This window comes from Oncorhynchus nerka, linkage group LG9a, assembly GCF_034236695.1.
Source record: "Oncorhynchus nerka isolate Pitt River linkage group LG9a, Oner_Uvic_2.0, whole genome shotgun sequence".
NCBI lineage: Eukaryota > Metazoa > Chordata > Actinopteri > Salmoniformes > Salmonidae > Oncorhynchus > Oncorhynchus nerka.
In genome coordinates, this window is record NC_088404.1 from 4,637,147 (window position 1) to 4,661,161 (window position 24,015).

The window sequence follows — 24,015 nt, forward strand, 5'->3', positions numbered from 1 at the left end:
TAGTGGTTAGAGTGTAGAGGCGGCAGGGTAGCCTAGTGGTTAGAGTGTAGAGGCGGCAGGGTAGCCTAGTGGTTAGAGTGTAGATGCGGCAGGGTAGCCTAGTGGTTAGAGTGTAGAGGCGGCAGAGTAGCCTAGTGGTTAGAGTGTAGAGGCGGCAGGGTAGCCTAGATGCCCACACATTCCACCACAACGCCCTCACCTACAGAGAGATGAACCTAGAGAAGAGTCCCCTCAGTCATCTGGTTCTGGGGATCTGTTCACAAACACAAACAGACCCCACAGAGCCCCAGGACAGAAACACAGACCCCCAAATATTATGAGAAAGCAAAGAAACAACCTAACAAAACTGAGCAAACTGGAATGCTATTTGGCCATAAACAGAGAGTACACAGCGGCAGAATACCTGTCCACTGTGACTGACCCCAAATTTAAAAAAATCCTTAACTATGTACAGACTCAATGAGCATAGCCTTGCTATTGAGAAAGGTCACTGTAGGCAAACGTATGACCATCTTAGACACATATTTCCCACAGATCACACAGACCCATGGAAAACAAATCAAACATAGATAAACCCCCATAAATGTTAGGAGAAATACCGCAGTGTACCATCACAGCAGCAAGATTTGTGGCCCGTCGCCATGAGAAAAGGGCAACCAGTGAAGAACAAACAACATTGTAAATTACAACCCATATTTATCTGTTTTTTCCCCCCCGTTCATCCTTCAGTTATTTGCACACTGTTTTCCCTGTTCTTCTGCTTGCTCTTTTGGGGTCTAGGCCGGGTAGCCTAGTGGTTTGAGCGTTGGTCTTGTAACCGGAAGGTTGCAAGTTCAAACCCCCGAGCTGACAAGGTACAAATCTGTCGTTCTGCCCCTGAACAGGCAGTTAACCCACTGTTCCTAGGCCGTCATTGAAAATAAGAATTTGTTCTTAACTGACTTGCCTAGTTAAATAAAGGTTAAATAAAAAATGTAAAACTGTAAAGCTGTAAAACATTCTGTGACTATTGTTACCGTCTCCAATCTGTCAGTGTTTGTGAAAACCTTTCAAGCACATGTTGCTCATATCTGTCCTGCACTTCATTGTTCTAGAATCAAGAAGCAGGAAACTGAATCCTCAACGGGACAAAGGGGTGACTAGAGGAAAATAAGAACTGGGTTTCTACTGGCAGATAATCAGTAAAAAAAAAAATCACTAAAGAAGGAAACAGTCAATGAAAAAGGAAACTAGTGTCCAGGATATGCTGCATGAGTTTTATGCTGATTTCACATAATGATACAGTTTCTTAAATGTAATGGCAATAGAGATGCCCAAAAGTAACTGCTATTCATGTATAATTACATGATTGATTCTGACATGCTAAAACTTGGTATATTTTGGAAAGAAGACATCTGGTACCAATTAATTCTACTTTAGAATATAGTCTAAACACTACCAAACAACCACAGTTACAGAATCTAGCTACTGCAGTTAGTTTGACAATGAAGTGTGTGGGAACAAAGGAAATGTCCAAGAGAAACTGACTCCCTCTCCTCCACCTTCTGGTTCTCCCCCTCCCCCCCATCAGTCCATGGTTCAAATGGGATTTCAAAAAAAATATTACAAATACTAACACTGTGCTAGATTGAGCTTGTCTGGTGCAGTGGAACTAATACAATAGTCCCAAAAGTGCAAATGCCGCCCACCTGGGACAGACTAACGTAATGTGATAATGTAGTGGGTGCTTATATTCCTCCTATTTCACATTATTATTATCACCTTGTGAATTAGATTTTTTCTTCCACTTTTTTTTCTCTCCTGCAAATCCCAACTCCCCCTGAGACAGCCTCGGAGAGTGGGGTCACAGCCAGGGTCAGACATTATCAACGGTGACCTTTGGGTAATTAGGGGCACATCGAACAGATTTTTCACATTGTCTGCTCGGGGATTTGAGTAAACATGTTGATCATGGCAATCATGCTGACCCTGTTGATCATTATAATCCTGTTGATCCTGTTGATCATTATAATCCTGTTGATCCTGTTGACCCTGTTGATCATAATAATCATGCTGACCCTGTTGATCATGATAATCATGCTGACCCTGTTGACCCTGTTGATTATAATGATCAACAGGGTCAGCATGATTGCCATGGTCAACATGTTTACTCAAATCCCCGAGCAGACAATGTGAAAAATCTGTTCGATGTGCCCCTAATTACCCGAAGGTCACCATTGATAATGTCTGACCCTGGCTGTGACCCCACTCTCCGAGGCTGTCTCAGGGTGGCTTCAACACAATGGTGAGGGAGAGCCAAGATGGAGTTACGGTGGATTCAACACAATGGTGAGGGAGAGCCAAGATGGAGTCACGATGGCTTCAACACAATGGTGAGGGAGAGCCAAGATGGAGTCCCGGTGGCTTCAAAACAATGGTGAGGGAGAGCCAAGATGGAGTCACGGTGGCTTCAACACAATGGTGAGGGAGAGCCAAGATGGAGTCCCGGTGGCTTCAACGCAATGGTGAGGGAGAGCCAAGATGGAGTCACGGTGGCTTCAACGCAATGGTGAGGGAGAGCCAAGATGGAGTCACGATGGCTTCAACACAATGGTGAGGGAGAGCCAAGATGGAGTCACGGTGGCTTCAACACAATGGTGAGGGAGAGCCAAGATGGAGTCACGGTGGCTTCAACACAATGGTGAGGGAGAGCCAAGATGGAGTCACGGTGGCTTCAACACAATGGTGAGGGAGAGCCAAGATGGAGTCCCGGTGGCTTCAACACAATGGTGAGGGAGAGCCAAGATGGAGTCACGGTGGCTTCAACGCAATTGTGAGGGAGAGCCAAGATGGAGTCACGGTGGCTTCAACGCAATGGTGAGGGAGAGCCAAGATGGAGTCCCGGTGGCTTCAACACAATGGTGAGGGAGAGCCAAGATGGAGTCACGGTGGCTTCAACACAATGGTGAGGGAGAGCCAAGATGGAGTCACGGTGGCTTCAACACAATGGTGAGGGAGAGCCAAGATGGAGTCCCGGTGGCTTCAACACAATGGTGAGGGAGAGCCAAGATGGAGTCACGGTGGCTTCAACGCAATGGTGAGGGAGAGCCAAGATGGAGTCACGGTGGCTTCAACACAATGGTGAGGGAGAGCCAAGATGGAGTCACGGTGGCTTCAACACAATGGTGAGGGAGAGCCAAGATGGAGTCACGATGGCTTCAACACGGTGGATCCTACTAGTCACCTAGTGTATATATAAATCATTGATAGTCCCGAGTCTAGGACTGGCTTACTTTATTGAGCCACTACAGTTTTCACACGGTCATCAGTTGGACAATTGAAAACAATATCAACAGTGTATGAGATTATCATAAAATAGGCCTGTATCATAACAGTGTTGAATAGTAGCTCATTTCAATACCTCAGTGAAACGATCTGGTTACAGAGACAAAATAAACTTAAGGGTGTCATAAAAATTCTGAACGACTCAAAGTTACATTATAAGTAAAAAAAAAACATTCAAGACGCACTTTTTTTTATCAACAAATTAACTACAGATCGAACAAATGTAATGCTAATCCCTTTAAAGCAGCATCGTCATAAAAGAGATTTAAAAAAGACTCAACTCACCCAGAAAACGAAATTAAAGAAAAAGAGCATGAATTTGACACACTTGTTGCAGCCAACGACAGTCATGACGATCGAATGTTCAGGTCCGCTATTTTAGATAAATAAATTAAGTCTGCAATATACCAATGTGCCCGAGATTCTAAGAAGACGGACCGTTATAGCTTCTTCTCGTTCTTAGAACTCAAACTCTGTGCCAGAAATCTCGAGGTATGTCCACCCAGAATGGGTAGAAACTCCTCCTTTAAACCAATGACTGTGTAAACCGAGCCTGGAAACGGCCCACCAAGTGATGAGGGTGGTAAAAGAGGACAGATGAAAGACAGCATGGCTTGTGGTTATTTAAATATTTTTTATTCTTGTTTGTGATGATGAAAAAAAATAATAATTGTACTCAGGGCGTCATTTGGGAATGAGAGACCCTGGTCTCGTTAAATAAAAGTGAATAAAAAAGATAAATCTTCATAAACTACAGGAGGAGCAATATTCTGTTTTTATGCTCAGGGTTTTTGTTGTTGTTATTCTTCCACTATAAACAAGTATTCAGAACACAAACAGACCACATTTATTTCCCACCTAAACATCAAGATCAATCTGCTGCGTTCAACATGTCTCAATATTGAGATAAAAAAAAGAGCATAGGGACTTTTTCCACATATCTAGGCTATGGTCCACATATCTAGGCTATGATCCACATATCTAGGCTATGGTCCACATATCTAGGCTATGGTCCACATATCTAGGCTATGGTCCACATATCTAGGCTATGGTCCACATATCTAGGCTATGGGCCACATATCTAGGCTATGATCCACATATCTAGGCTATGGTCCACATATCTAGGCTATGGTCCACATATCTAGGCTATGGTCCACATATCTAGGCTATGGTCCACATATCTAGGCTATGATCCACATATCTAGGCTATGGTCCACATATCTAGGCTATGGTCCACATATCTAGGCTATGGTCCACATATCTAGGCTATGGTCCACATATCTAGGCTATGGGCCACATATCTAGGCTATGATCCACATATCTAGGCTATGGTCCACATATCTAGGCTATGGTCCACATATCTAGGCTATGGTCCACCACATATCTAGGCTATGATCCACATATCTAGGCTATGGTCCACATATCTAGGCTATGGTCCACATATCTAGGCTATGATCCACATATCTAGGCTATGGTCCACATATCTAGGCTATGGTCCACATATCTAGGCTATGGTCCACATATCTAGGCTATGGTCCACATATCTAGGCTATGATCCACATATCTAGGCTATGGTCCACATATCTAGGCTATGGTCCACATATCTAGGCTATGGTCCACATATCTAGGCTATGGTCCACATATCTAGGCTATGGTCCACATATCTAGGCTATGATCCACATATCTAGGCTATGGTCCACATATCTAGGCTATGGTCCACATATCTAGGCTATGGTCCACATATCTAGGCTATGGTCCACATATCTAGGCTATGGTCCACATATCTAGGCTATGGTCCACATATCTAGGCTATGATCCACATATCTAGGCTATGGTCCACATATCTAGGCTATGGTCCACATATCTAGGCTATGGTCCACATATCTAGGCTATGGTCCACATATCTAGGCTATGATCCACATATCTAGGCTATGGTCCACATATCTAGGCTATGGTCCACATATCTAGGCTATGGTCCACATATCTAGGCTATGATCCACATATCTAGGCTATGGTCCACATATCTAGGCTATGGTCCACATATCTAGGCTATGTTCCACATATCTAGGCTATGGTCCACATATCTAGGCTATGGTCCACATATCTAGGCTATGGTCCACATATCTAGGCTATGGTCCACATATCTAGGCTATGGTCCACATATCTAGGCTATGGTCCACATATCTAGGCTATGGTCCACATATCTAGGCTATGGTCCACATATCTAGGCTATGGTCCACATATCTAGGCTATGATCCACATATCTAGGCTATGGTCCACATATCTAGGCTATGGTCCACATATCTAGGCTATGGTCCACATATCTAGGCTATGGTCCACATATCTAGGCTATGGTCCACATATCTAGGCTATGGTCCACATATCTAGGCTATGGTCACATATCTAGGCTATGGTCCACATATCTAGGCTATGGTCCACATATCTAGGCTATGGTCCACATATCTAGGCTATGGTCCACATATCTAGGCTATGGTCCACATATCTAGGCTATGGTCCACATATCTAGGCTATGGTCCACATATCTAGGCTATGGTCCACATATCTAGGCTATGGTCCACATATCTAGGCTATGATCCACATATCTAGGCTATGATCCACATATCTAGGCTATGGTCCACATATCTAGGCTATGGTCCACATATCTAGGCTATGGTCCACATATCTAGGCTATGGTCCACATATCTAGGCTATGATCCACATATCTAGGCTATGATCCACATATCTAGGCTATGGTCCACATATCTAGGCTATGGTCCACATATCTAGGCTATGGTCCACATATCTAGGCTATGGTCCACATATCTAGGCTATGGTCCACATATCTAGGCTATGGTCCACATATCTAGGCTATGGTCCACATATCTAGGCTATGGTCCACATATCTAGGCTATGGTCCACATATCTAGGCTATGGTCCACATATCTAGGCTATGGTCCACATATCTAGGCTATGTTCCACATATCTAGGCTATGGTCCACATATCTAGGCTATGGTCCACATATCTAGGCTATGGGCCACATATCTAGGCTATGGTCCACATATCTAGGCTATGGTCCACATATCTAGGCTATGGGCCACATATCTAGGCTATGGTCCACATATCTAGGCTATGGTCCACATATCTAGGCTATGATCCACATATCTAGGCTATGGTCCACATATCTAGGCTATGGTCCACATATCTAGGCTATGGTCCACATATCTAGGCTATGGTCCACATATCTAGGCTATGGTCCACATATCTAGGCTATGGTCCACATATCTAGGCTATGGTCCACATATCTAGGCTATGGTCCACATATCTAGGCTATGGTCCATCTAGGCTATATCTAGGCTATGTTCCACATATCTAGGCTATGGTCCACATATCTAGGCTATGGTCCACATATCTAGGCTATGGTCCACATATCTAGGCTATGGTCCACATATCTAGGCTATGGTCCACATATCTAGGCTATGGGCCACATATCTAGGCTATGGTCCACATATCTAGGCTATGGTCCACATATCTAGGCTATGTTCCACATATCTAGGCTATGGTCCACATATCTAGGCTATGGGCCACATATCTAGGCTATGGTCCACATATCTAGGCTATGGTCCACATATCTAGGCTATGGTCCACATATCTAGGCTATGGTCCACATATCTAGGCTATGGTCCACATATCTAGGCTATGGTCCACATATCTAGGCTATGGTCCACATATCTAGGCTATGGTCCACATATCTAGGCTATGGGCCACATATCTAGGCTATGTTCCACATATCTAGGCTATGTTCCACATATCTAGGCTATGTTCCACATATCTAGGCTATGGTCCACATATCTAGGCTATGGTCCACATATCTAGGCTATGGTCCACATATCTAGGCTATGGTCCACATATCTAGGCTATGGTCCACATATCTAGGATATGGTCCACATATCTAGGCTATGTTCCACATATCTAGGCTATGGTCCACATATCTAGGCTATGGTCCACATATCTAGGCTATGGTCCACATATCTAGGCTATGTTCCACATATCTAGGCTATGGTCCACATATCTAGGCTATGGTCCACATATCTAGGCTATGGTCCACATATCTAGGCTATGTTCCACATACCTAGGCTATGGTCCACATACCTAGGCTATGGTCCACATATCTAGGCTATGTTCCACATATCTAGGCTATGTTCCACATATCTAGGCTATGTTCCACATATCTAGGCTATGGTCCACATATCTAGGCTATGGTCCACATATCTAGGCTATGTTCCACATATCTAGGCTATGGTCCACATATCTAGGCTATGGTCCACATATCTAGGCTATGATCCACATATCTAGGCTATGTTCCACATATCTAGGCTATGGTCCACATATCTAGGCTATGGTCCACATATCTAGGCTATGTTCCACATATCTAGGCTATGTTCCACATATCTAGGCTATGTTCCACATATCTAGGCTATGGTCCACATATCTAGGCTATGGTCCACATATCTAGGCTATGATCCACATATCTAGGCTATGTTCCACATATCTAGGCTATGGTCCACATATCTAGGCTATGGTCCACATATCTAGGCTATGGTCCACATATCTAGGCTATGGTCCACATATCTAGGCTATGGTCCACATATCTAGGCTATGGTCCACATATCTAGGCTATGGTCCACATATCTAGGCTATGATCCACATATCTAGGCTATGTTCCACATATCTAGGCTATGGTCCACATATCTAGGCTATGGTCCACATATCTAGGCTATGGTCCACATATCTAGGCTATGGTCCACATATCTAGGCTATGGTCCACATATCTAGGCTATGGTCCACATATCTAGGCTATGGTCCACATATCTAGGCTATGTTCCACATATCTAGGCTATGTTCCACATATCTAGGCTATGGTCCACATATCTAGGCTATGATCCACATATCTAGGCTATGGTCCACATATCTAGGCTATGGTCCCTGGTCAAAAGTAGTCCTCTAAATAGGGAACAGGGTTCTGCTAAATAGGGAATAAGGTTCCATTAAATAGGGAACATGGTTCTATTCAATAGCAAACAGGGTTTTATTAAATAGGGAATAGGGTTTTATTAAATAGGGAATAGGGTTCCACTAAATAAATAAAGGGTTCCACTAAATAGGGAATAGAGTTCTATTCAATTGCGAAAGGGTTCTATTAAATAGGGAACAAGGTTCCACTAAATAGGGAATAGGGTTCAACTAAATAGGGAATAGGGTTCCACTAAAAAGGGAATAAGGTTCTATTCAATTGCGAATAGGGTTCTATTAAATAGGGAATAGGGTTTCACTAAATAAGGAATAGGGTTCCACTAAATAGGGAATAGGGTTCCATTCAATAGGGAACATGGTTCTATTAAATAGCGAACAGGGTTCCACTAAATAAGGAATAGGGTTCCACTAAATAGGGAATGGGCTTCTATTCAATAGTGAATAGGGTTCTATTAAATAGGGAATAGGGTTTCACTAAATAAGGAATAGGGTTCCACTAAATAGGGAATAGGGTTTTATTAAATAGGGAATAGGGTTCCACTAAATAGAGAAAAGGGTTCCACTAAATAAGAAATAGAGTTCTATTCAATTGCGAAAGGGTTCTATTAAATAGGGAACAAGGTTCCACTAAATAGGGAATAGGGTTCCACTAAATAGGGAATAGGGTTCCACTAAATAGGGAATAGGGTTCCACTAAATAGGGAATAGGGTTCCACTAAATAGCGAATAGGGTTCTATTAAATAGGGAATAGGGTTCCACTAAATATGGAAAAGGGTTCCACTAATTAGGGAAAAGGGTTCTATTTGGGATGCAGACATAGTGTAATGTCATTGTAATGGATCATTGCAGAGACACAAAGAGGACAGAGGCACATGCAGGGAACTACAGTACATGGGCAACACCGCTCTCTGTTGGCAATGCCAATAACAACACCATCATGACTTACTCCCACCATATGGTGACGAGAGAGAGGGAACTGCATGTATAGACTGTTGTGGCATCACTGGCCTCTTTGTGTGTCTTTGTTCATAGGAAATCACGTTGTATAAAGAGGGGCCACACATTGCACGTTTCCATTCATCTGATGGTACTGTATCTCTCTAATAATCCTCAAATGGATTAATTAATTTCAGTGTTTAATATAGCATGGATTTTGCATTTAGCCAAGTGGTTTGAGGGTCATACCCTCATAAAACGATTGACTATGTCAGGCTGTCTAACTGCATATGGTCTAAAATACTGAGGCTATACGTCCTGTACAAAGACATGGAGGAAGTGAAAGGAAAAGGGAGGGGGGAGCGGGTGGCGGTGCCTGGCTGCATGGAGGCAAACAATCAGTGAATGCATGAACTCAGAAGACAGTTTCAACAAACAATGGTTCTGACTGGGAATGCTCCATATCATTCTCCACGCGTATTCTCCTTCTTCCTCTTCTTCTTCTTCTTCCAAGGTGTTTCCAGAACAACCGCGTCTCTTCTTCGAGTCAATTCGGAGGATTCTCAAGAGAATCACCGCAGCGAGCATTGCTCAGTCAGAGAACACAGAGGACGTGTGCGTACCTTCCTGCCTCCTGTCCTTCCGTGTTCATACTTCATTTGGTGTCACAGTGGACTGCTCGCTCTCCTCTCGAACACCAGATAATCACAGGCATTGATCCGCTAAAAATGCATACACGAAAATAACAATTTACCCCGCTGAAGATAAACACAGTCACAGACATCTGCGCGAATGGGAAAATGCGCGACGCCTGATCTAGTCCTAGTAGGCTAAAGCTACCGGTTGCTGTCCACTGTTTCTTTCAAAGGAAAACTTGATTTGAATGTGTCGTTTTTGGGGGAGAAGGTAAGCGACAGTAGATACATGAGAGGAAGGATACTATTCTAAATAGCAAGCAGAGTGTCTCCGAGAGAGAGAGAGACAGAGAGAGACACAGAGAGAGAGAGCGAGAGAGAGAGACAGAGAGAGAGAGAGAGAGAGAGAGAGACAGAGAGAGAGAGAGAGAGAGAGAGAGAAGGGGAGAGAGAGAGAGAGAGAGAGAGGGGGAGAGAGAGAAGGGGAGAGAGAGAGAGAGAGACAGAGAGAGAGAGAGAGACAGAGAGAGAGAGAGAGAGACAGAGAGAGAGAGAGAGAGAGAGAGAGAGAGACTGGTGCTGTCCTTTCAGCACCACACCCGCAGTCACCTTGCTGTCTATGAATATCATTAACAGGTTCTACCAAAACCACCACAACAGGAAGAGAGTCTTTGTGCTGGATTCGGATTAGAAAGAATGAACATCACCTTGTGGATTTAAACCACCATCCATTGTTAATGGCATGCCATTGGCTACACTTGCTATCGTTTTGGATTTAAACGTTTTCCCTCCGGTAGGTCTTGTGGGTTGATTTTCATGACAGGTTGTGGAAACATTGGGGCATCCGGCATCATCAGTGGGAATATGTGCTGATTAGTCCTATAGGCCTGCACTTATTATTTAGGATATATATATATAGCCTGCAACCAGCAGCAGCCTAGCCGTATCTCTTCCCTCTTCCTCCCCTGGTAACCCCAGTTGTGCATGTGTTGCACGCGTTTTTCCCCCCTCCCACGGTGGCGCGCGGTGCTCATAGAGCGTCCGTTGTGATGCTGGGAACTTATTGGAGACATGCCTAAGGGACGCAATGGGCTTGAGCGACGAAAAGGATCGCATTGTGATAAACGTGGGAGGGACCAAGCACCAGACATACCGCGGTACCCTACGGACCCTGCCCGGCACCCGCTTATCCTGTCTGGCCGAACCCGACGCGCCTAGTCACTTCGACTGGGACGACAAACATGAGGAATTCTTTTTCGACCGCCATCCTGCCGTTTTCGCCCACATCCTTAACTATTACCGGACCGGTAAACTGCACTGCCCTGCCGATGTCTGCGGGCCTCTTTACGAGGAGGAATTGGCATTCTGGGGCATCGATGAGACGGACGTGGAGCCTTGCTGCTGGATGACCTATAGCCAGCATCGGGAGGCGGAGGAAGCGCTTGATAGTTTCGGCGGGGGTGCCCTGCTCGACTTAACCAGTAATGACGATCAGGACCCGGAGGTCGTGACCGACCCGGGGGATGTGGTTGGTGATGAGGCAGATGAGATGACGAGGAGACTGGCGCAGGGGGACTCAACCGACATAAAGGCGAGGGGGCTGTGGGGTCGTTGGCAGAAACGCATGTGGGCTCTGTTTGAAGACCCCTACTCTTCTAAATATGCAAGGGTGAGTAAGAGAGATATTTCTCTACTGTCCATAATGTCTATTTTCCTTTCCAATTGATTTTAAGCCTAATGATGGATATGCGGTTAATGATGAATGAGAGATTTATAGAGATGGAGATTGATAGAGGACTTCTAGACATGTGATGTGGAGGGGGTCTGTGTGAGAGTGACCTTGAGATGGTAGGCTAGTCTACTCCCCAGGGACTCATCAGGGAGCTCTACAGCAGGAGAATGCTACTATAACATTCAGGTGGAAGGAATAAATGTTGACCAATGGATCCTAACTACTAGCCTATTTTCACCCTTAGATTGTGGTCCATGGGACTCTGAACAAAAGTAGGACACTGAATAGGGAACCATCAGGGACACAGACGATGTCAACAACAAAAAAAACAGAGAAAGACGAGTGTAATCTCGAGTAACCTTCTCTTACTAAGCCGACCCAAACCGTGTCAAGCTGAGCTGTACTGCACTGGCCTGTTTAAGCATCCACCCTGGTTCTTGGAACACTGCTGGAAAGGACAATGAGAAAATAAAATATCAAAGACAGCACAGTGTGCCTATGGTACAGCTTTTGTGACAATAGTGTGAAAAGGTGCTATATGGCTTTGTACCAAGAACCTCCTGAACATGAGGTTAGCTTACCTGGGATGTTGGTATTTATGTTGGCATTTAGTTTGGTTAAACAAGGTCTATGAATCCTCTTGGACTAGCCTGGGGACAGAACTGTCTGTGCTGTCTTAGTGAGTGTGACAATGGCCATAGGAGTTGGCAAGAGAGCACCAACCAGGCCATGAGGACATGGACATGAGACTAGAATACCTAGGAAGTTGGCAGTTTGAGAATACCTGGGAGGTTGGCAGTTTGAGAATTCCTGGGAGGTTGGCAGTTTGAGAATACCTGGGAGGTTGGCAGTTTGAGAATACCTGGGAGGTTGGCAGTTTGAGAATACCTGGGAGGTTGGCAGTTTGAGAATACTGGGAGGTTGGCAGTTTGAGAATATCTGGGAGGTTGGCAGTTTGAGAATACCTGGGAGGTTGGCAGTTTGAGAATACCTGGGAGGTTGGCAGTTTGAGAATACCTGGGAGGTTGGCAGTTTGAGAATACCTGGGAGGTTGGCAGTTAGTGTTGGTTAGAATACCTGGCTGGGTTTGATATTGGCAGGTAGTGTTGATTAGAATACCTGGCTGGGTTTGATATTGGCAGGTAGTGTTGACGAGAATACCTGGCTGGGTTTGATATTGGCAGGTAGTGTTGATTAGAATACCTGGCTGGGTTTGATATTGGCAGGTAGTGTTGATTAGAATACCTGGCTGGGTTTGATATTGGCAGGTAGTGTTGATTAGAATACTTGGCTGGGTTTGATATTGGCATGTAGTGTTGGTTAGAATACCTGGCTGGGTTTGATATTGGCAGGTAGTGTTGATTAGAATACCTGGCTGGGTTTGATATTGGCATGTAGTGTTGGTTAGAATACCTGGCTGGGTTTGATATTGGCAGTTAGTGTTGATTAGAATACCTGGCTGGGTGGATCTGGTGGTTGATTAGAATACCTGGCTGGGTGGATCTGGTGGTTGATTAGAATACCTGGCTGGGTGCATATTGGCAGGTAGTGTTGGTTAAATAGGTCAGGTCAGCATGTTGAGTAAAAGCAGATCTTTAGCGCCAGCAGCAGTTGGCAGTATCTGATGGCAGACCTCCAGACTGACATAGTACACAGTTTGCTGCTCCACGGTTGGAGAGATGAGGTTCTTGGACCTGTGATTACGGGCAGGCTTCCATCTGGCCTGGTCCTATGGTCCTCGATGGTGGTGATAGTGAAACGAGTTTGCACCCTAAGACATTTTGGTAACATTTTATTTGAAGTATTATAACTTTTTTATTTATTTATTTATGTATCCATTATTTTACCAGGTATGTTGACTGAGAACACATTCTCATTTTCACCAACGACCTGGGGAATAGTTACAGGGGAGAGGAGGGGGATTATTGAGCCAATTGTAAACTGGGGATTATTAGGTGACCGTGATGGTTTGAGGGCCAGATTGGGAATTTACTTGTAAGTAAAGCCTGCTGGTATAATGCATTATAACTTGTTGTAAGTAAAGCCTGCTGGTATAATGCATTATAACTTGTTGTAAGTAAAGCCTGCTGGTATAATGCATTATAACTTGTTGTAAGTAAAGCCTGCTGGTATAATGCATTATAACTTGTTGTAAGTAAAGCCTGCTGGTATAATGCATTATAACTTGTTGTAAGTAAAGCCTGCTGGTATAATGCATTATAACTTGTTGTAAGTAAAGCCTGCTGGTATAATGCATTATAACTTGTTGTAAGTAAAGCCTGCTGGTATAATGCATTATAACTTGTTGTAAGTAAAGCCTGCTGGTATAATGCCTTGTTGTAAGTAAAGCCTGCTGGTATAATGCATTATAACTTGTTGTAAGTTGTAAGTATAATGCATTATAACTTTGTTGTAAGTAAAGCCTGCTGGTATAATGCATTATAACTTGTTGTAAGTAAAGCCTGCTGGTATAATGCATTATAACTTGTTGTAAGTAAAGCCTGCTGGTATAATGCATTATAACTTGTTGTAAGTAAAGCCTGCTGTTATAATGCATTATAACTTGCTGTAAGTATGTATGAAATCATATAATACTCTTAATAAGGCTTGTAAAGTATCAACATTTTAAATTGAGTGAAAATGGCTGGTAATGGCTGATTATAAGACATTATAAAGGATTATACATGGCAAGTCTAACCATGTATTGTAACTGCATCACAATGCTCCAAGTAGAAGGTTTCTATTATCTAATATTTCCCACTCTTTAGACCAGCCAGGTGAAACCCTCTACCCAAATACTGCAGTCTGTGTGTCGTGCTGCTCCTGCAGCTGTGTGACATGGCGATTGATACAATTACAGGATAAGGTGGGCACACGGCCAATCAACATGAAGTTAACACTCTGATGTTATCACCCACTAGAAAAGTACGAGAATTTACAGGTCCGGAACTACACAACACCGTTGAGATCAGAAATACAGTTGATTATTTAATTGAGTAGCCGTTCAGATTGGAGTTGTTGATTGTTTATCACTACTGGCTCTTGTTATAACTGGCTCTTGTTGTGTGGTAGACACGGACGACAAGTTGATTGGTGAGTGTTGAATATTATTTAAACAGAGTGAAAGTAGCCGACTTCTCAAATGCGTAGCATCTCGTCCTCAAGGTTTTGTTTTATTTTTTAAAAATGAGTTTCACATAACTCTTAACTCGGACCGTTGTCTAAAATCCCTACCACCGGAAACCATTCAGAGCTGCCATGCATTTCAGTGTGAGAGCCACATATTTCCGTGAAAGCTATATATTTAATTGTGAAAGCCAATAAGCCATACATTTCAGTGTGAGCAAGACAGGACCTCAGCAGTGAAGTTTGACAGAGCTTTATTTATGGAGAACAGAATGTAATTGACTAGGACTAAATCACTGTTAATTATAGGCAGTATTCAGCTAGATTCAGATTCAGAATTCTGTGTGGTTCAGATTCAGATTTCTGTTTGATTCAGGTTTGATTCAGATTCAGATGTGATTCAGTTTCACATTGTAATGAAGTAGAGCAAGGTTTGACAGAGCTTGAAGCACGGCATGTGATTCATTATTCCAGGTGTTAACTACAGACTGTAGTATTCACAGTGGGCACATCACGTGACAGTGGAACATCCCCCTATCACCGTCTCTGTTGTCACTCATTACTTTATTAACCTTTATTTAACTAGGTTAAGTCATAGTGAACATCAACTAGGATTAGCCAAACAGGGCAACAACTAAGAAATATAATCTAGTCATTATCTAGTCTTTCTACTTCTATGGGCAAAACAACCCTGATCGTCACCATAGAGGCCAAAACAACCCTGATCGTCACTATAGAGGACAAAACAACCCTGATTGTCACCATAGAGGACAAAACAACCCTGATCGTCACTATAGAGGCCAAAACAACCCTGATCGTCACTATAGAGGACAAAACAACCCTGATCGTCACCATAGAGGCCAAAACAACCCTGATCGTCACTATAGAGGACAAAACAACCCTGATCGTCACCATAGAGGACAAAACAACCCTGATCAACCCTGATCGTCACCATAGAGGACAAAACAACCCTGATCGTCACTATAGAGGACAAAAAACTGATCAACAACCTGATCGTCACCATAGAGGACAAAACATCAACCCTGGACGTCACCATAGAACAACCCTGATCGTCACTATAGAGGACAAAACAACCTGATCAACCCTGATCGTCACTATAGAGGACAAAACAACCCTGATCAACCCCTGATCGTCACTATAGAGGACAAAACAACCCTGATCAACCCTGACGTCACATAGAGGACAAAACCCTGATCGTCACTATAGAGGACAAAACAACCCTGATCGTCACTATAGAGGACAAAAAAACCTGATCAGACAAACAACCCTGATCGTCACTATAGAGGACAAAACAACCCTGATCAACCCTGATCGTCACCATAGAGGACAAAACAACCCTGATAGAGGACAAAAACCCTGATCGTCACTATAGAGGACAAAACAACCTGATCAACCCTGATCGTCACTATAGAGGACAAAACAACCCTGATCAAAACCCTGATCGTCACTATAGTGGACAAAACAACCCTGATCAACCCTGATCGTCACTATAGAGGACAAAACAAACAACCCTGACAACCCGTCACTATAGAGGACAAAACAACCCTGATCAACCCTGGATCGTCACTATAGAGGACAAAAAAACAACCCTGATCGATAGAGGACAAAACAACCCTGATCAACCCTGATCGTCACCATAGAGGACAAAAAACAACCCTGATCAACCCTGATCGTCACTATAGAGGACAAAACAACCCTGATCAACCCTGATCGTCACTATAGAGGACAAAACAACCCTGATCAACCCTGATCGTCACTATAGAGGACAAACCAACCCTGATCAACCCTGATCGTCACCATAGAGGACAAAACAACCCTGATCAACCCTGATACCGATAGAGGACAAAACGTCACTATAGAGGACAAAACAACCCTGATCAACCCTGATCGTCACTATAGAGGACAAAACAATCAACCCTGATCGTCACCATAGAGGACAAAACAACCCTGATCAACCCTGATCGTCACATAGAGGACAAAACAACCCTGATCAACCCTGATCGTCACTATAGAGGACAAAACAACCCTGATCAAAACCCTGATCGTCACTATAGAGGACAAAACAACCCTGATCAACCCTGATCGTCACTATAGAGGACAAACCAACCCTGATCAACCCTGGTCGTCACTATAGAGGACAAAACAACCCTGGTCGTCACTATAGAGGCCAAAACAACCCTGGACGTCACTATAGAGGACAAAACAACCCTGATCGTCACTATAGAGGACAAAACAACCCTGATCGTCACTATAGAGGACAAAACAACCCTGATCGTCACCATAGAGGACAAAACAACCCTGATCAACCCTGATCGTCACTATAGAGGACAAAACAACCCTGATCAACCCTGATCGTCACTATAGAGGACAAAACAACCCTGATCGTCACTATAGAGGACAAAACAACCCTGATCGTCACTATAGAGGACAAAACAACCCTGATCAACCCACCATAGAGGACAAAACAACCCTGATCAACCCTGATCGTCACTATAGAGGACAAAACAACCCTGATCAACCCTGATCGTCACTATAGAGGACAAAAAACAACCCTGAGGACAAAAACCCTGATCGTCACTATAGAGGACAAAACAACCCCTGATCGTCACTATAGAGGACAAAACAACCCTGATCGTCACTATAGAGGAAAAACCCTGATCAACCCTGATCGTCACTATAGAGGACAAAACAACCCTGATCAACCCTGATCGTCACCATAGAGGACAAAACAACCCTGATCAACCCTGATCGTCACTATAGAGGACAAACCAACCCTGATCAACCCTGGTCGTCACTATAGAGGACAAAACAACCCTGGACGTCACTATAGAGGACAAAACAACCCTGATCGTCACTATAGAGGACAAAACAACCCTGATCAACCCTGATCGTCACTATATAGAGGACAAAACAACCCTGATCAACCCTGATCGTCACTATAGAGGACAAAACAACCCTGATCGTCACGTCACTATAGAGGACAAAACAACCCTGATCAACCCTGACGTCACCATAGAGGACAAAACAACCCTGATCAACCCTCGTCACCATAGAGGACAAAACAACCTGTCAACCCTGATCGTCACTATAGAGGACAAAACAACCCTGATCAACCCTGATCGTCACTATAGAGGACAAAACAACCCTGATCAACCCTGATCGTCACTATAGAGGACAAAACAACCCTGATCAACCCTGATCGTCACTATAGAGGACAAAACAACCCTGATCTGATAGAGGACAAAACAACCCAACCCTGATCGTCACTATAGAGGACAAAACAACCCTGATAGAGGACAAAACAACCCTGATCGTCACTATAGAGGACAAAACAACCCTGATCAACCCTGATCGTCACTATAGAGGACAAAACAACCCTGATCAACCCTGATCAACCCTGATCGTCACTATAGAGGACAAAACAACCCTGATCGATCAACCCTCACTATAGAGGACAAAACAACCCTGATCAACCCTGATCGTCACTATAGAGGACAAAACAACCCTGATCAACCCTGATCGTCACTATAGAGGACAAAACAACCCTGATCGTCACCATAGAGGACAAAACAACCCTGATCAACCCTGATCGTCACTATAGAGGACAAAACAACCCTGATCAACCCTGATCGTCACTATAGAGGACAAAACAACCCTGATCAAAACAACCCCCTGACAACCCTCGTCACTATAGAGGACAAAACAACCCTGATCGTCACAGAGGACAAAACCTGATCGTCACTATAGAGGACAAAAAAAACAACCCTGATCGTCACTATAGAGGACAAAACAACCCTGATCAAAACCCTCACTATAGAGGACAAAACAACCCTGATCAACCCGTCGTCACTATAGAGGACAAAACAACCCTGATCAACCCTGATCGTCACTATAGAGGACAAAACAACCCTGATCAACCCTGATCGTCACTATAGAGGACAAAACAACCCTGATCAACCCTGGACGTCACTATAGAGGACAAAACAACCCTGATCAACCCTGATCGTCACTATAGAGGACAAAACAACCCTGATCAACCCTGATCGTCACCATAGAGGACAAAACAACCCTGATCAACCCTGATCGTCACTATAGAGGACAAAACAACCCTGATCGTCACTATAGAGGACAAAACAACCCTGATCGTCACTATAGAGGACAAAACAACCCTGATCAACCCTGATCGTCACTATAGAGGACAAAACAACCCTGATCGTCACTATAGAGGACAAAACAACCCTGATCAACCCTGGACGTCACTATAGAGGACAAAACAACCCTGATCAACCCTGGACGTCACTATAGTGGACAAAACAACCCTGATCAACCCTGATCGTCACTATAGAGGACAAAACAACCCTGATCAACAAAACAACCCCCTGATCGTCACTATAGAGGACAAAACAACCCTGATCAACCCTGACGTCACTATAGAGGACAAAACAACCCTGATCGTCACTATAGAGGACAAAACAACCCTGACGTCACTATAGAGGACAAAACAACCCTGATCGTCACTATAGAGGACAAAACAACCCTGATCGTCACTATAGAGGACAAAACAACCCTGATCAACCCTGATCGTCACTATAGAGGACAAAACAACCCTGATCAACCCTGATCGTCACTATAGAGGACAAAACAACCCTGATCAACCCTGATCGTCACTATAGAGGACAAAACAACCCTGATCAACCCTGATCGTCACTATAGAGGACAAAACAACCCTGATCAACCCTGGTCGTCACTATAGAGGACAAAACATCAACCCTGACGTCACTATAGAGGACAAAACCCTGATCAACCCGTCACCATAGAGGACAAAACAACCCTGATCAACCCTGATCGTCACTATAGAGGACAAAACAACCCTGATCAACCCTGATCGTCACCATAGAGGACAAAACAACCCTGATCGTCACTATAGAGGACAAAACAACCCTGATCAACCCTGATCGTCACTATAGAGGACAAAACAACCCTGATCAACCCTGATCGTCACCATAGAGGACAAAACAACCCTGATCAACCCTGATCGTCACCATAGAGGACAAAACAACCCTGGACGTCACTATAGAGGACAAAACAACCCTGATCAACCCTGATCGTCACTATAGAGGACAAAACAACCCTGATCAACCCTGATCGTCACTATAGAGGACAAAACAACCCTGATCAACCCTGACGTCACTATAGAGGACAAAAAAACAGCCTGATCAACCCTGATCGTCACTATAGAGGACAAAACAACCCTGATCAACCCTGATCGTCACTATAGAGGACAAAACAAAACCCTGATCAACCCTGATCGTCACTATAGAGGACAAAAAAACAACCCTCGATAGAGGACAAAACAACCCTGATCGTCACTATAGAGGACAAAACAACCCTGATCAACCCTGATCGTCACTATAGAGGACAAAAAACCCTGAACCCTGATCGTCACTATAGAGGACAACCCTGACCCTCGTCACTATAGAGGACAAAAAAACAACCCTGATCGTCACTATAGAGGACAAAACAACCCTGATCAACCCTGATCGTCACTATAGAGGACAAAACAACCCTGATCAACCCTGATCGTCACTATAGAGGACAAAACAACCCTGATCAGCCTGGACGTCACTATAGAGGACAAAAAAATCAACCCTGATCGACAAAACAGGACGTCAAAACCCTGATCGTCACTATAGAGGACAAAAAAACAACCCTGATCGTCACTATAGAGGACAAAACAACCCTGATCAACCCTGATCGTCACTATAGAGGACAAAACAACCCTGATGATCAACCCTGATCGTCACTATAGAGGACAAAACAACCCTGATCAACCCTGATCGTCACTATAGAGGACAAAACAACCCTGATCAACCCTGATCGTCACTATAGAGGACAAAACAACCCTGATCAACCCTGATCGTCACTATAGAGGACAAAACAACCCTGATCAACCCACTCACTAGAGGACAAAACAACCCTGATCAACCCTGATCGTCACTATAGAGGACAAAACAACCCTGATCGTCACTATAGAGGACAAAACAAAACAACCCTGATCGTCACTATAGAGGACAAAACAACCCTGATGATAGAGGACAAAACAACCCTGATCGTCACTATAGAGGACAAAACAACCCTGATCAACCCTGATCGTCACCATAGAGGACAAAACAACCCTGATCAACCCTGATCGTCACTATAGAGGACAAAACAACCCTGATCAACCCTGGACGTCACCATAGAGGACAAAACAACCCTGATCAACCCTGATCGTCACTATAGAGGACAAAACAACCCTGAACCCTGATCAACCCTGGAGTCACTAAGTAGAGGACAAAACAACCCTGATCAACCCTGATCGTCACTATAGAGGACAAAACAACCCTGATCGTCACTATAGAGGACAAAACAACCCTGATCGTCACTATAGAGGACAAAACAACCCTGATCAACCCTGGACGTCACTATAGAGGACAAAACAACCCTGATCAACCCTCGTCACTATAGAGGACAAAAACAACCCTGATCAACCCCTGTCACTATAGAGGACAAAACAACCCTGATCACCCTGATCGTCACTATAGAGGACAAAACAACCCTGATCAACCCTGATCGTCACTATAGAGGACAAAACAACCCTGATCGTCACTAGAGGACAAAAACCCTGAGCCCCGTCACTATAGAGGACAAAACACCCTGATCCCTGATCGTCACTATAGAGGACAAAACAACCCTGATCAACCCTGATCGTCACTATAGAGGACAAAACAACCCTGATCAACCCTCGTCACTATAGAGGACAAAACAACCCTGATCAACCCTGATACCCTGATCGTCACTATAGGACAAAAAAACAACCCTGATCGTCACTATAGAGGACAAAACAAATCAACCCTGATCGTCACTATAGAGGACAAAACAACCCTGATCAACCCTGATCGTCACTATAGAGGACAAAACAACCCTGATCGTCACTATAGAGGACAAAACAACCCTGATCAACCCTGATCGTCACTATAGAGGACAAAAAAACAAATCGTCACTATAGAGGACAAAACAACCCTGATCAACCCTGATCGTCACTATAGAGGACAAAACAACCTGACAAATCAACCCTGATCGTCACTATAGAGGACAAAACAACCCTGATCAACCCTGATCGTCACTATAGAGGACAAAACAACCCTGATCGTCACTATAGAGGACAAAACAACCCTGATCGTCACTGATAGAGGACAAAACAACCCTGATCAACCCTGATCGTCACTATAGAGGACAAAACAAATCAACCCTGATCGTCACTATAGAGGACAAACAACCCTGATCAACCCTGAAAACAACCCGTCACTATAGAGGACAAAACAACCCTGATCAACCCTGATCGTCACTATAGAGGACAAAACAACCCTGATCAACCCTGATCGTCACTATAGAGGACAAAACAACCCTGATCGTCACTATAGAGGACAAAACAACCCTGATCGTCACCATAGAGGACAAAACAACCCTGATCGTCACTATAGAGGATAAAACAACCCTGATCAACCCTGATCGTCACCATAGAGGACAAAACAACCCTGATCAACCCTGATCGTCACTATAGAGGACAAAACAACCCTGATCAACCCTGATCGTCACTATAGAGGACAAAACAACCCTGATCAACCCTGGACGTCACTATAGTGGACAAAACAACCCTGATCAACCCTGATCGTCACTATAGTGGACAAAACAACCCTGATCGTCACTATAGAGGACAAAACAACCCTGATCGTCACTATAGAGGACAAAACAACCCTGATCAACCCTGGACGTCACTATAGAGGACAAAACAACCCTGATCGTCACCATAGAGGACAAAACAACCCTGATCGTCACTATAGAGGACAAAACAACCCTGATCAACCCTGATCGTCACCATAGAGGACAAAACAACCCTGATCAACCCACTATAGAGGAGCCGTCACTCATAGAGGACAAAACAACCCTGATCGTCACTATAGAGGACAAAACAACCCTGATCGTCACTATAGAGGACAAAACAACCCTGATCAACCCTGGATCGTCACAATAGAGGACAAAACAACCCTGATCAACCCTGATCGTCACCAAGAGGACAAAAAAACCCTGATCAACCCTAGAGGTCAACCCTGACAAAACAACCCTGGATCGTCACTATAGAGGACAAAACAACCCTGATCGTCACCATAGAGGACAAAACAACCCTGATCAACCCTGGATCGTCACTATAGAGGACAAAACAACCCTGACAACCCTGACCCTCGTCACTATAGTGGACAAAACAACCCTGATCAACCCTGATCGTCACTATAGAGGACAAAACAAAACAAACCCTGATCAACCCTGATCGTCACTATAGAGGACAAAACAACCCTGATCAACCCTGACCCTGATCGTCACTATAGAGGACAAAACAACCCTGATCAACCCTGATCGTCACTATAGAGGACAAAACAACCCTGATCAACCCTGATCGTCACTATAGAGGACAAAACAACCCTGATCGTCACCATAGAGGACAAAACAACCCTGATCAACCCTGATCGTCACTATAGAGGACAAAACAACCCTGATCAACCCTGATCGTCACTATAGAGGACAAAACAACCCTGGACGTCACTATAGAGGACAAAACAACCCTGATCAACCCTGATCGTCACTATAGAGGACAAAACAACCCTGATAGAGGACAAAAACAACCCTGATCGTCACTATAGAGGACAAAACAACCCTGATCGTCACTATAGAGGACAAAACAACCCTGATCAACCCTGATCGTCACCATAGAGGACAAAACAACCCTGATCGTCACTATAGAGGACAAAACAACCCTGATCAACCCTGACCGTCACTATAGAGGACAAAAAAACCTGATCAACCCTGATCGTCACCATAGAGGACAAAAAACAACCCTGATCGTCACTATAGAGGACAAAACAACCCTGATCGTCACTATAGAGGACAAAAAAACCCTGATCAACCCTGATCGTCACTATAGAGGACAAAACAACCCTGATCGTCACTATAGAGGACAAAACAACCCTGATCGTCACCATAGAGGACAAAACAACCCTGATCAACCCTGATCGTCACTATAGAGGACAAAACAACCCTGATCGTCACTATAGAGGACAAAACAACCCTGATCGTCACCATAGAGGACAAAACAACCCTGATCAACCCTGAT

General features: G+C 44.1%; 2 protein-coding genes across 2 annotated transcripts in view; one reads left to right on the forward strand and one right to left on the reverse strand.

The window, feature by feature from the left end:
- LOC115114999 (CD81 antigen-like) overlaps positions 1-3,812 on the reverse strand; it is an 83,842-nt gene extending 80,030 nt beyond the window's left edge. Inside the window, exon 1 of the mRNA XM_065022241.1 lies at positions 3,610-3,812. Within this exon, the coding sequence (XP_064878313.1) occupies positions 3,610-3,675 (66 nt within the window). The 5' untranslated portion in view covers positions 3,676-3,812. The remainder of the gene's footprint in view (positions 1-3,609) is intronic.
- Positions 3,813-10,433: 6,621 nt separating this feature from the next.
- LOC115123449 (potassium voltage-gated channel subfamily C member 1-like) overlaps positions 10,434-24,015 on the forward strand; it is an 81,686-nt gene continuing 68,104 nt past the window's right edge. Inside the window, exon 1 of the mRNA XM_065022244.1 lies at positions 10,434-11,597. Coding sequence (XP_064878316.1) covers positions 11,016-11,597 — 582 coding nt within the window. The 5' untranslated portion in view covers positions 10,434-11,015. The remainder of the gene's footprint in view (positions 11,598-24,015) is intronic.